Genomic DNA, 14,406 nt, shown 5'->3' on the forward strand with positions numbered 1-14,406 from the left:
TTTGTTTCTATTTTGTCTTTTCATTATTTTACATTCTACATATAAGTGAAATCATATGGCATTTGTCATTCTCTGTCTGATTATTTCACTTAGTTAGCATAATACCCTCTAGGTGCATCCCTGTTGTTGCAAATGGGAAGATTTCAGTCTTCTTATGGCTGAATAGTATTTCATTGTGGATACGTACCATATCTTCTTAACAACTGCTGATTGTTAGACGCTCAGTAAATAATGCTGTAATGAACACATGGATGAATATAGCCTTTCAAATTAGTGTTTTGGATTTCTTTGGTTAAATATCCAGAAGTGGGATTGATGGGTCATATGGAATTCTATTTTTCATTTTTTGAGGAATCTCCATACTGCTTTCCATAGTGGCTGCACCAGTCTGCATTCCTACCAACAGTGTAGGAGGGTTCCCTTTTCTCCACATTCTCACAAAGACTGTTTTTTCTTGATTTATTGATGATAGCCGTTCTGGCAGGTGTGAGGTGATATCTCATTGTGGTTTCTATAATGATTAGTGATGTAGAGCAGCATCTTTTCATATGTCTGTTGGCCATCTGTATGTCCTCTTTGGAGAAATATGTATTCTGGTCCTCTTTCCATTTTTTAATTGGATTGTTTGTCTTTTTGGTGTTATTTGTATCTTTTTCAATTTTTTTTCTTCAATGTCTTAGAGTTTTTGTGTTGTTGTTTTTTTTTTTACAGAGACAAAGAGTCAGAGAGAGGGATAGACAGGGACAGACAGACAGGAACGGAGAGATGAGAAGCATCAATCATTAGTTGTTTTTTTTCATTGCGCATTGCGGCACTTTAGTTGTTCATTGATTGCTTTCTCATATGTGCCTTGACCGTGGGACTACAGCAGACCGAGTAACCCCTTGCTCGAGCCAGCGACTTTGGGTCCAAGCTGGTGAGTTTTGCTCAAACCAGATGAGCCCGTGCCCAAGCTGGCAACCTTGGTGTCTCGAACCTGGGTCCTCGGCATCCCAGTCCGACGCTCTATCCACTGTGCCACCGCCTGGTCAGGCAGTCTTAGAGTTTTTTGAGGACAGTTTTTTTACCCTTTGTTAAATTTATTTCTAGTTATTTTATTTTTTTGACTCAATTGTAAATGGACTTATTTTTTTTAAAAGATTTTATTTATTGATTTTTAGAGAGAGAGGGAAAGAGAGAAAGGGTGAGAAGCATCAACTCATAGTTGGTTCATGTTAGTTGTCCATTGATTGCTTCTCATAGGTGCCTTGACCAGGCAAGCATAGGGCTTTGAACCGGTGACCTCAGCATTCTAGGTTGATGCTTTCTCTCCACTGTGCCACCACAGGTCAGGCTAAATGGAGTTGTTTTCTTAATTTCTCTTTCTGATAGTTTGTTATTGGTGTATAAAATGCAACTAATTTCTGAATATTGATTTTGTATTTTACTGAACTCATTGATGAGTTCTAAGAGTCTTTTGGTGGTCTCTTTAGGGTTCTCTATATATAGTATCAGGTAATTTGCAAATATGAACAGTTTTACTTCCTTCTTTCCAACTTGGGTGCTTTTTATTTCTTTTTCTTGTCTGATTGCGGTTGCTGGGACTTCCAATACTATGTTGAATAGAACTGGTGAAAGTGGATGTCCCCGTCTTTTTACTGATCATAAGGAAAATGCTTTAGGTTTTTACTGTTGAGTATGATGTTGGCTGTTGGTTAGTCATAGATGGCCTTTATCATGTTGAGGGATGTTCCCTCTCTTCCCACTTGCTGAGAGTTTCTTTCATAAATGGATGCTGTATTTTGTCAAATGTTTTTTTTCTGCATGTATTGATATGATCATATGATTTTTATACTTCATTTTGTTTATGTGGTGTATCACATTAATTGCTTTGCAGATATTGAACCAAACTTGCATCCAAGGAATAAATCCAACTTGATCATGGCATATGATCTTCTTAATATATTACTGAGTTTAGTTTGATTTGCTGGTATTTTTTTGAGAACATTTCTATCTATGTTCATTAGAAATACTGGCTGCCTGATCAGGCAGTGGCACAGTAGGTAGAGCATCAACCTGGGATGCTGAGGACCCAGGTTTGAAACCCCAAGGTTGCCAGCTCAAGCACAGGCTCATCTGGCTTGAGTGCAGGTTTACTACCTTGAGCGCATGGTTGCTAGTTTGAGTATGAGATCATAGACATGACCCCATGGTCACTGGTTTGAGCCAATGGTTGCTGGCTTGAAGCTCAAGGTCACTGATCTGAGACCAAGATCACTGGCTTGAGCAAGGGGTCACTGGCTCAGCTGGAGTCCCTCAATCAAGGCATGTATGAGAGAGCAACCAATGAACAATAGAAGTGCCACAATGAAGAATTGATGCTTTTCATCTCTCTCCCTTCCTACATCTCTGTCTCTCGCTCTCTCTCCTGCAAAAAACAAAAAGAAAGGAAAGAAAGAAAAATAAATACTGGCTTATCACTTTAATATTCTGTAATGTCTTTGTCTGGTTTTCAAATCAGGGTAATGCTGACCTTATAAAAGCCTATTTTTAAAAATAGTTCAAGAAGGAAGGGTTAATTCTTTTTTGAATTTTTGGTAAAATTCACCTGTAAAGCCATCTGGTCCAGGACTTTTGCTGGTTGGGAGTTTTAATTAGTGATTCAATTTCATTTGTAGTTGTTGATCTGTTCAGATTTTCTGTTTTCTTCCTGACTCAGTCTGAAAGATTATATGTTTTTTTCGAGGTTATTCCATTTGTTGGCACACGCCTATTTGTAGTGTTTTTCTTATAATCCTTTGTATTTCTGTGGTGTCAGCTGTTGCTCTTCCTCTTTCATTCTGATTATGTGTTTTGGGGCTCTCCCTCTTTTTTCTTGATGAGTCTGACTAAAGATTTATCAGTTTGTTTATCTTTTCAAATAACCAGCTGTTGGTTTCATTGATGGCTTTTTTTTAGTCTCTATTTCATTTATTTTTGTTCTGATCCTTATTATTTCTTTATTTCTACTCAGTTTGGGCTTTATTTATTCTTCTTTTTCTAGTTTTTAGGTGTAAGGCAAGAAGGCCAATTTATTAAAAATGCAAATGTCACTTTTGTGCCTAAAACAGTCAACTCCCCATCTCTCTTTGCAGCTAGGAGCCACACCTGGACAGTGGGCTCTGACCACAAGGCACACAACTCTTCTCACCAGGATTGTTGTGTTCTCTTGTCCTAGTCCTGAGTCACGCTCTCCGGCCCCCTTCCTTGGACACGGCCATGCCTTCAGTTTGTCTCAGATTGCACTTCTTTGGGGGAGCCTGGGCAGGGAGCCTGAGAAGTTGCTAACCCTTCCAGATAGAAGTTTTGGGGTTCAGTAAATGAATGTTGCTCTTTGTTGTATTAATTCTAGTGTCAAACCCGGCCTCTTTATTTTTTTGTTGTTTTGTTTTGTTTTTATTGTTGAATTTATTAGGTCACGGTAGTTAACATAATTATTCAGGTTCCAGGTGCATAATTCTGCAACACAGCATCTGTACACTGTATTGTGCGCTCACCGCCCCAGGTCAAGTCTCTGCCATCATCGTTCATCCCCCTTACCCTCCTCCATCTCACCCTCCCCTCTCTCCCCTCAACAGCCACCGCACTGTTACCTGTGGCCATGAGGTTTTAATTCTCTCTTTAAAAGCCCTATCTTCAAATAATCACTGGGGGATTAGGACGACAGCATGTGGATTGCATGTCAGCAGGGCTATGTGTACAAAATTCAACCCACAACGAGTATGGAGTTAATTTGGGGAAAGTAGAAAAGTTCTGGTGCTAGATGGTGGTGATGGTTAGGTGTGAACGTGCTTAATACCACTGAATTGCACACTAAACTATGGTGAAGAGAGAGAGGGGGAGAGAGAAACATCAGTTTGTTGTCCCATTTATTCATGAATTCCTTAGTTGATTCTTGTATGTGCCCTGACTGGAGGTCAGACCCACAACTGTGGCGTATGGGGACAGTGCTTCAACCAACTGGGCTACCCAGCCAGAACCAAGATGGTAAAAATTTTCTGTTGTGTATGTTTAACCACAGTACAAAATTAAATTTAATTAAATTTTAAGAGGAAAAAATGTCCTCAGAGAGGCAGGTGGGCTGGGCAGTGTGTGTGTGTGTGTGTGTGTGTGTGTGTGTGTGTGTGTGGCAGGGGCTGGGCGTCGTGCCGTGGTCTGAGAGGCAGGTGGGCTGGGCAGTGTGTGTGTGTGTGTGTGGGGGGGTGTCAGGGCAGAGGCACAGGACAGTAGGAGGTAGGAGTCTGTGGTCTGAGCACACTGAGTGTCCGAGCCTGAGGTCTGGGCAGCCAGTCAGTTTCAGGCGGTGATGTGTGCCCACCCTTCTCATCTGTGAAGCGAGTGTCCCAGTCATTGCTGGAATAGCTCCCTCAAAGGAGCAGCAGGAGGGTGTGAGCAGATACTCTCCGGCGGCCCTGTTCTCTGGGAGCTCTTCCTGTTTTGTGATTTTCAAGCACATCAGCCAGTGTGTTTTCGGTCTGGATGTGGGAACCACAATGTGTTGTTTCTATAGCGACCTATGTCCTTCCAAAGGGGGAACAAGAAGAGAGACTCTAAGAAAAGAACAGAGGAAATGAACAGCCCAGATATCTGACATAATCAAGTCCCAGGGGGATAGAGCCTGACCTGGTTCCGTTGCTGCTTTGTTGAGGTTTCTGGCAAGCACACTTAACTATCTTATGTTTGTCGTAGTCTCTTGTAGAGTCAGGTGACTCATTACCTGGTGAAAGGTTAACACTGGAAGACAACTGTGAGGGCCAAGGAACTGGGAAACCCCAGGAAAATCTCAAGCCTCATGGATCTTACTCCTGACCACTTTGCAGAACATCTGCCTGTACCTGCCTTTCTCTCTTCCTGGGAAACAGCCGTGGGGACAGGGGTTTGTCCTGGCTGTGTGGACAGGGTTTGCGGCACGGTTCACTTCCTGGCGGTGATCTCAGGCAAGTCTCTTAACTGCCTGATCTGTACGTGGTCCAATGGAAGAGACTCATTCCCAGGCCCCCGAGGGTTGGGAAGGGTGTGAATGAGGTGCCCCGTTCAGGTCCTCAGTGAAGAGTGCCTGGAGATTCTGGTAAGGAGACATCTGAGCTCGGGCCGCCGTCAGCCGTCTGGTAACTGCAGGTCTCTTGTCTCCCACTCCCTCCAGTTGGCCATGGACAGAGCGAAGGGGAGAGGATGGTAGTGACCGACTTCCAAGTTTTTGTCAGAGATGCGCTGCAGCACGTGGACGTTGTGCAGAAAGACTACCCAGGGCTTCCCGTCTTCCTTTTGGGCCACTCCATGGTGAGTAGACCGTGTGGACGTTGTGCAGGAAGACTACCCAGGGCTTCCCGTCTTCCTTTTGGGCCACTCCATGGTGAGTAGACCATGTGGACGTTGTGCAGAAAGACTACCCAGGGCTTCCCGTCTTCCTTTTGGGCCACTCCATGGTGAGTAGACCGTGTGGACGTTGTGCAGGAAGACTACCCAGGGCTTCCCGTCTTCCTTTTGGGCCACTCCATGGTGAGTAGACCATGTAGACGTTGTGCAGAAAGACTACCCAGGGCTTCCCGTCTTCCTTTTGGGCCACTCCATGGTGAGTGGAATCACTCCACGGAAGACGCAGTCCAAACCCGGCCTGTGGCGGGTGGGCAGTGTGAGAACCCTGTGATGGAGAAGGGGTGGCCCCGCCTTCCCTGGCTGTCCCCTCTCCCCACCTGGCTGGCACACCCGCTCTGCAGGCCCTGCCCCTGGAGTTCCCAGGCAACCTAGTGCTTAGGAAACAGCTCAGGCTCAGCGTCCTGGAGCCAGCCCCAGAGGGAGCTCAGAGCAGCCTGTTTCTTTCCCGGGCGCGAGGCATCAGGGGGGGTACCCACAGTCTTCACTGAGGAGCTCTGGTGTAGGGCATCTTGGGAACCGGATATTTTTTTTTCTTGCTTTTCTGAAGCTGGAAACGGGAAGAGACAGTCAGACAGACTCCCGCATGCACCTGACCAGGATCCACCGGGCACGCCCACCAGGGGCGACACTCTGCCCACCAGGGGGCGATGCTCTGCCCACCACGGGGCGTCACTCTGCCGCAACCAGAGCCACTCTAGTGCCTGGGGCAGAGGCCAAGGAGCCATCCCCAGCGCCCGGGCCATCTTTGCTCCAATGGAGCCTCGGCTACAGGAGGGGAAGAGAGAGACAGAGAGGAAGGAGGGGGGTGGAGAAGCAAATGGGTACTTCTCCTATGTGCCCTGGCCAGGAATCGAACCCGGGACTTCTGCACGTCAGGTCGACGCTCTACCGCTGAGCCAAGGGAACTGGATCTTTTTTTTAACCCTGCTTCTACCTTAGAGCCACCTCATGGTGAGGCCCTCCAATGGGCACTGGTGCCCCTGCAGAGCCACTTCCCAGAGTGGGAGTGGCGCTTCAGTCCAGGAGAAGCCCATGGGCTGTGCCACACCCTGCATGCTTGCTCTGAGCTATATAGCAGGTGGGACCTGGACACCCAGTTCCCTCCCAGTCATTCAAATGTATGAAGCTGACCCTGGCCGGTTGGCTCAGCGGTAGAGCGTCAGCCTGACGTACAGGAGTCCCGGGTTCAATTCCCAGCCAGGGCACACAGGAGAAGCGCCCATCTGCTTCTCCACCCCTCCCCCTCTCCTTCCTCTCTGTCTCTCTCTTCCCCTCCGGCAGCCGAGGCTCCATTGGAGCAATGATGGCCCGGGCGCTGGGGATGGCTCTGTGGCCTCTGCCTCAGGCGCTAGAATGGCTCTGGATGCAATAGAGCGATGCCCCAGATGGGCAGAGCATCACCCCCTGGTGGGCATGCCTGGTGGATCCCGGTCGGGCACATGCGGGAGTCTGTCTGACTGCCTCCCCGTTTCTAGCTTCGGAAAAATGAAAAAAAAAAATGTATGAAGCTATTTCATGTATAAAACCCTGTAAGAATTAACCAAGTATAATCTTTGTGTCGGAGGTTCTCAAACTGGAGGCCCCAGGGACTATCTTCCTTCAACAACCTGAGGTGTTGGCTGGCAGAGAACTTGTACCGTTTGAGTTTGACTTTGGGGAAACTTTTTGCTGTAAGGCAGAGTGTGTGCCCCGTCAGCGCAGCCTGACTCTGTCCCTGCGTTTCTGCCACTTGCCTGGTCCCTGTCAGCAATCGGCGGGTTTGGCACCTGGTTCAGCTTGCCTGCAGCTTCAGCAAACAGCCAGGGCCTCAGACCTTCAGCCACATCCATGTTCACTTAATATTTGTCTTGGTACCTGAATTTCTGGAACCTTTACTGAAGCAGGGGGAGGGGGAGAAGTGTAGCAGCCTCTTAACAGCATCTGACAGAATGGATGAAGGTAGCTGTCTGCCGGCCTCTGGTTTGAAGCGAAGTAGGGAATGTGTTATTGTTTGACTTGCAGCCCAGAAGCAGGAACGTTATTTGTATCTCTCTGAAATGTTTGCTCTTTGGAGGGTGGGGGGGAGGGAGTGTAATGAAAGAACTGCAGACCCGGTTTACCGAACATTCTGTGGTGTCTGTTCCACGGTGAGCCTCCCGAGGCTCTTCGGCCAGGCTGAGGGGGACCCACCCCGCGCAGCTCGCTAGGGCGCTGGGGAAGCCGGCACCCAGCAACTCGACTCTCTTTGCATTGCAGGGAGGTGCTATTGCCATCCTCACGGCTGCAGAGCGCTCAGGCCACTTCTCTGGCATGGTCCTCATTTCACCTTTGGTTCTGGCCAATCCGGAGTCTGCGACAACTTTCAAGGTAAATGGACTTCCGGTTCTCTGAAAGTCCTGCAGCTTCCTCAGGACCTCCATTGATAGCTAGTCTGGGGAAAGGGGCCAAATCCATCCTTGGACTTATCATACTGTTATGTTACTATTGCCCCCGGGGTCCTATAATTTCTATAATCAGGTGCTTTTTTTCCACAAAGACAGAGGGAAAATGACTTCCTGTTTGTGCGTGCTTTATCGGTGAACCTTTAAAGGAGAAGGGATTACAGTGTTAGGAACCCAGCAAAGTAACCTTTGTTAACAAGTCCCATGCAAGGCTCAAGCTGATTTTTATTGAGTATTGGCCAACCTCAGCCAAAAGTGCACACAGTAAGTGGGATCGCAAGTTACTTGTAGTTACAACCTGGAGCCGTGTTCCCTGTAGCTGTCCTCCGTCCCAGAGCACTGTCCTCTCTGACTCTAGCCCAGCGTCATTTTGTGTTTCTGGTTATAATGTTATACGTACCGTCTTGGTTCTGGGGCTTCATCGAGGCAAATGTGCCAAATACACTACAAATACACCAGCACAGAGCAGGTGCCTTCCCCCCTGGTCCTCAGCAGAGCTGCTTGATTGTGAACGTGGGCTGTTAACATGCGATGGACCTGTCCTTGAGGGGCACGAGTTTGGAGAGATAATAACTTAATGAAAGCAGAGAATATCCACCCTGTGCATCTCCAAGGACTGCTCTGTGCCACCCGAGTCCCGCATGGGGCCGCTGCCTCCTGAGCCAGTTCTCAGGACTCTGAAGAGGCGCGAAGGGGGAAGTGCAGGTCACTGGGGCGGGGGGAGCTGGGCCGCCTCTAGCCCGCAGGCTTGTGCCGCTTTCCCTGGCCTCACGATCGACTGAGAGCAGATCATTTCAATCAGGGGTCCCCAAACTACGGCCCGCGGGCCACATGCGGCCCCCTGAGGCCATTTATCTGGCCCCCACCGCCGCACTTCCGGAAGGGGTACCTCTTTCATTGGTGGTCAGTGAGAGGAGCATAGTTCCCATTGAAATACTGGTCAGTTTGTTGATTTAAATTTACTTGTTCTTTATTTTAAATATTGTATTTTTGTGTTTTTTTTTTACTTTAAAATATGTGCAGTGTGCATAGGGATTTGTTCATAGTTGTTTTTTTTATAGTCCGGCCCTCCAACGGTCTGAGGGACAGTGAACTGGCCCCCTATGTAAAAAGTTTGGGGACCCCTGATTTAAAATCATTGCCTTAGCCCTGATGCCTTTTGTATTCTCCTGAGGACCCACACAAGGGAACACAGGACAGGGAATGAAACCATATCAAAATGTCCTCAAATGTTTCCTGTAGCCCACAGTCGCAAACTTAGTCCCTGGAGATGGGCCAGCAGGTCCTGTGTACAGGCTGTCACTTTGAGACTGAAAATTTCACCAGTTTGAAATGTGGACAGGTTGACCACAAGAGAACCTGGAACTAGCAGATAGCTTAAACAGAACCATTTGCTTAACTTCCGAATTTTCAAGAAATCACCACTGCCTTGTTGAAATTAACTATCGTTAGTAAATTTCAGTGCCCTGTGAGACAGCAGCAGAGGCAGGGCCCGCATGTAGCTGACATGGAAAGCAGCAAGGTCACCCACAGAATCACAGACAGCTACTTGTTGGCCATTGAACTGTGTAAGAGGGGACACACCCTCCTGGCAAGTTCCCATCGTGACTGTGATGCATAATGGAGCTAAGTGAGTCAAGGGCACTTGTCCACCTAGAACAAGCAAGACCAGGGTTGCAGAGGAAAGGAGAGCGCCCTCTGCTGTCCAGGTGCTGGCAGTCGTGAAGATATGCCTCACCTGGGGTTTCCCCATAGAAGAAAGTGGATGGATTCTATACGGGATGCTTTGCCTTAGAGAAAAGCTGGGCACTGTGGCACTTTTCAGACAATGTACCTGAGGGTCATGGCAGCTGAGCCTGAAGTGAGGCTGGCAGGAGTTTCTCCCAGAGTCACTGGTGGAGGCGGAATTTCTGGGCAAGGTATGACCTTTCAGAGCCCTACGCTAGTAGATCACCTTCTCAGATCAAGGGCCAGCTGTCCCGGGGGGCTGCAGGTCTCTTCTTATTTAATCCTCCCCACCATGGGTTATGTTGCTGTCCCTGGCTCTGGGGCAGTGTTACTGGGAGAGTCTGTGATTCATCTGTCTGTCCAGCCCATAGGACCTGATCACCCTGCACATATCTGGTCCTGTCTGACAACCTTCCAGAAAGAGTCTCACTGAATCCTTTTTCTGAATTATAATTTTTAAAAACTTTAGTATGATACATTTACGAAAGGGAAGGCTTCCTCCCCAGTTGGAGACGGGCAGACAGAATTACAGAGGGATGGATGTGTTTTCTGTGGACACATACACTCTCCATTTGCTCCTGTATTTTACACAATGGAATGTGCTCCCTGCACTCTGTTGTTCTCTCTTGGTTGGCTGATTTGTTTTTGGGAGTTTGGGGTTTAATCTGGCTGCTTTGCAGAGCAGTTCCTCTTAGTTCTCCTCCCATCAGAATGGAGAGCGGCCCTCAGGGATATGGACTCTGCATTACATGAAATTGTACTGTTGCATTAGGTGAGACTCTGGATTAGTTACAGTTTTGCTCTGGGGTGGGTTCTGGATCAGGCGAGGCCTTGCTTGGGATGAGCTCTGATTAGGTAGGTGAGGCCCCGCTGTAGGGTCAGGTCAGATTCTTCTGTAGAATGCTCTCTGGATTAGGAGAGGCTCCTGTGGGGGATGGGCTCTGGATTAGGTGAGGTCCGGTTATAGGATGGTTTTGTAGTATTGGCGTAGGATCAGGTGAGGTGCTGCTATCGGACGGACTCTGGACTAGGTGATGCCCCGCTGACTGACCTTGGGGTCGTTTATTTGTAGTGTTTTGCTCTTATGGTCCCAAAGGTAGGCAGATTCCTTGCTGAGAAAGCTGAGGCGCAGGAGGGACTTTTCCCTGGGTCCGCGGCACGGTCAGGGATCAGAGAATGCAGAGCCTCGTGACTTCTCCTGGTCTCATGACTCTTCACTCAGAGCCCAACTCAGGGCTTTTCAAGGTTTGCTTCAGGAGCAGGAAGTTCTTGCTATAGAGATCTTGAAATCGTTAAAGCAGGCAGTGTGAGGTCTCCAGCTTTTCAGTACAGAGGGTCATATAGAAGTTGACATAAGACTTGACATAAGAAATGTCTAAACCTGGAGAATTTTGTGAGTTTACCAAAGCCAAACTGATGACATGTGCTGGAGAGGGAGATGTCAGATACTCCGGAGAACAGAAGCGAGGTATCAGATACTCCGGAGAACAGGAGCGAGGTGTCAGATACCCCGGAGAACAGAAGCGAGGTATCAGATACTCCGGAGAACAGGAGCGAGGTGTCAGATACTCCGGAGAACAGAAGCGAGGTATCAGATACTCCGGAGAACAGGAGCGAGGTGTCAGATACCCCGGAGAACAGAAGCGAGATGTCAGATACTCCGGAGAACAGGAGCGAGGTGTCAGATACTCCGGAGAACAGGAGCGAGAGGTCAGATACTCCGGAGAACAGGAGCGAGGTGTCAGATACTCCGGAGAACAGGAGCGAGGTGTCAGATACTCCGGAGAACAGGAGCGAGGTGTCAGATACTCCGGAGAACAGGAGCGAGAGGTCAGATACTCCGGAGAAAAGAGGCAAGATGTCAGATACTCCGGAGAACAGGGGCAAGAGGTCAGAAACTCTGGAGAACAGGAGCGAGATGTCAGATACTCCGGAGAACAGGAGCGAGATGTCAGATACTCCGGAGAACAGGAGCAAGGTGTCAGATACTCCGGAGAACAGGAGCGAGGTGTCAGAAACTCCGGAGAACAGGAGCGAGATGTCTGATACTCCGGAGAACAGGAGCGAGGTGTCAGATACTCCGGAGAACAGGAGTGAGAGGTCAGATACTCCGGAGAAAAGAGGCAAGATGTCAGATACTCCGGAGAACAGGGAGAGAGGTCAGAAACTCCGGAGAACAGGAGCGAGGTGTCAGATACTCCGGAGAACAGGAGCAAGGTGTCAGATACTCCGGAGAACAGGAGCGAGAGGTCAGATAATCCGGAGAACAGGAACGAGGTGTCAGATACTCCGGAGAACAGGAACGAGGTGTCAGATACTCCGGAGAACAGGAGCGAGAGGTCAGATACTCCGGAGAACAGGAGCGAGAGGTCAGATACTCCGGAGAACAGGAGCGAGGTGTCAGAAACTCCGGAGAACAGGAGCGAGATGTCAGATACTCCGGAGAACAGGAGCGAGGTGTCAGATACTCCGGAGAACAGGAGCGAGGTGTCTGATACTCCGGAGAACAGGAGCGAGGTGTCAGATACTCCGGAGAACAGGAGCGAGAGGTCAGATACTCCGGAGAAAAGAGGCAAGATGTCAGATACTCCGGAGAACAGGGGCAAGAGGTCAGAAACTCTGGAGAACAGGAGCGAGATGTCAGATACTCCGGAGAACAGGAGCAAGGTGTCAGATACTCCGGAGAACAGGAGCGAGGTGTCAGAAACTCCGGAGAACAGGAGCGAGGTGTCAGATACTCCGGAGAACAGGAGCGAGGTGTCAGATACTCCGGAGAACAGGAGCGAGGTGTCAGATACTCCGGAGAACAGGAGCGAGGTGTCAGAAACTCCGGAGAACAGGAGCGAGGTGTCAGAAACTCCGGAGAACAGGAGCGAGATGTCTGATACTCCGGAGAACAGGAGCGAGGTGTCAGATACTCCGGAGAACAGGAGCGAGAGGTCAGATACTCCGGAGAACAGGAGCGAGAGGTCAGATACTCCGGAGAACAGGAGCGAGGTGTCAGATACTCCGGAGAACAGGAGCGAGAGGTCAGATACTCCGGAGAAAAGAGGCAAGATGTCAGATACTCCGGAGAACAGGGCGAGAGGTCAGAAACTCCGGAGAACAGGAGCGAGGTGTCAGATACTCCGGAGAACAGGAGCGAGGTGTCAGATACTCCGGAGAACAGGAGCGAGAGGTCAGATAATCTGGAGAACAGGAACGAGGTGTCAGATACTCCGGAGAACAGGAACGAGGTGTCAGATACTCCGGAGAACAGGAGCGAGAGGTCAGATACTCCGGAGAACAGGAGCGAGAGGTCAGATACTCCGGAGAACAGGAGCGAGGTGTCAGAAACTCCGGAGAACAGGAGCGAGGTGTCAGATACTCCGGAGAACAGGAGCGAGGTGTCAGATACTCCGGAGAACAGGAGCGAGGTGTCAGAAACTCCGGAGAACAGGAGCGAGGTGTCTGATACTCCGGAGAACAGGAGCGAGGTGTCAGATACTCCGGAGAACAGGAGCGAGGTGTCAGATACTCCGGAGAACAGGAGCGAGAGGTCAGATACTCCGGAGAACAGGAGCGAAAGGTCAGATACTCCGGAGAACAGGAGCGAGGTGTCAGATACTCCGGAGAACAGGAGCGAGAGGTCAGATACTCCGGAGAAAAGAGGCAAGATGTCAGATACTCCGGAGAACAGGGCGAGAGGTCAGAAACTCCGGAGAACAGGAGCGAGGTGTCAGATACTCCAGAGAACAGGAGCGAGGTGTCAGATACTCCGGAGAACAGGAGCGAGAGGTCAGATAATCCGGAGAACAGGAACGAGGTGTCAGATACTCCGGAGAACAGGAACGAGGTGTCAGATACTCCGGAGAACAGGAGGGAGGTGTCAGATACTCCGGAGAACAGGAGCGAGGTGTCAGATACTCCGGAGAACAGGAGCGAGAGGTCAGATACTCCGGAGAACAGGAGCGAGAGGTCAGATACTCCGGAGAACAGGAGCGAGGTGTCAGAAACTCCGGAGAACAGGAGCGAGGTGTCTGATACTCCGGAGAACAGGAGCGGGTGTCTGATACTCCGGAGAACAGGAGCGAGAGGTCAGATACTCCGGAGAACAGGAGCGAGAGGTCAGATACTCCGGAGAACAGGAGCGAGGTGTCAGATACTCCGGAGAACAGGAGCGAGAGGTCAGATACTCCGGAGAAAAGAGGCAAGATGTCAGATACTCCGGAGAACAGGGCGAGAGGTCAGAAACTCCGGAGAACAGGAGCGAGGTGTCAGATACTCCGGAGAACAGGAGCGAGGTGTCAGATATCCGGAGAACAGGAGCGAGAGGTCAGATAATCCGGAGAACAGGAACGAGGTGTCAGATACTCCGGAGAACAGGAACGAGGTGTCAGATACTCCGGAGAACAGGAGCGACAGGTCAGATACTCCGGAGAACAGGAGCGAGAGGTCAGATACTCCGGAGAACAGGAGCGAGGTGTCAGAAACTCCGGAGAACAGGAGCGAGATGTCAGATACTCCGGAGAACAGGAGCGAGGTGTCAGATACTCCGGAGAACAGGAGCGAGGTATCAGAAACTCCGGAGAACAGGAGCGAGATGTCTGATACTCCGGAGAACAGGAGCGAGGTGTCAGATACTCCGGAGAACAGGAGCGAGGTGTCAGATACTCCGGGGAACAGGAGCGAGAGGTCAGATACTCCGGAGAACAGGAGCGAGAGGTCAGATACTCCGGAGAACAGGAGCGAGGTGTCAGATACTCCGGAGAACAGGAGCGAGAGGTCAGATACTCCGGAGAAAAGAGGCAAGATGTCAGATACTCCGGAGAACAGGGCGAGAGGTCAGAAACTCCGGAGAACAGGAGCGAGGTGTCAGATACTC

At 49.6% G+C, this 14,406-nt stretch overlaps 1 protein-coding gene across 3 annotated transcripts in view; it reads left to right on the forward strand.

The window, feature by feature from the left end:
• The window catches only part of MGLL (monoglyceride lipase), a 152,254-nt gene that overhangs the window by 100,247 nt on the left and 37,601 nt on the right, over nt 1–14,406 (forward strand). For all 3 annotated transcript variants that reach the window (XM_066247381.1, XM_066247380.1, XM_066247382.1), the window contains exons 4-5: nt 5,162–5,298; nt 7,630–7,740. In XM_066247381.1, coding sequence (XP_066103478.1) covers nt 5,162–5,298; nt 7,630–7,740 — 248 coding nt within the window. The remainder of the gene's footprint in view (nt 1–5,161; nt 5,299–7,629; nt 7,741–14,406) is intronic.

This window comes from Saccopteryx bilineata, chromosome 11, assembly GCF_036850765.1.
Source record: "Saccopteryx bilineata isolate mSacBil1 chromosome 11, mSacBil1_pri_phased_curated, whole genome shotgun sequence".
Taxonomy (NCBI): domain Eukaryota; kingdom Metazoa; phylum Chordata; class Mammalia; order Chiroptera; family Emballonuridae; genus Saccopteryx; species Saccopteryx bilineata.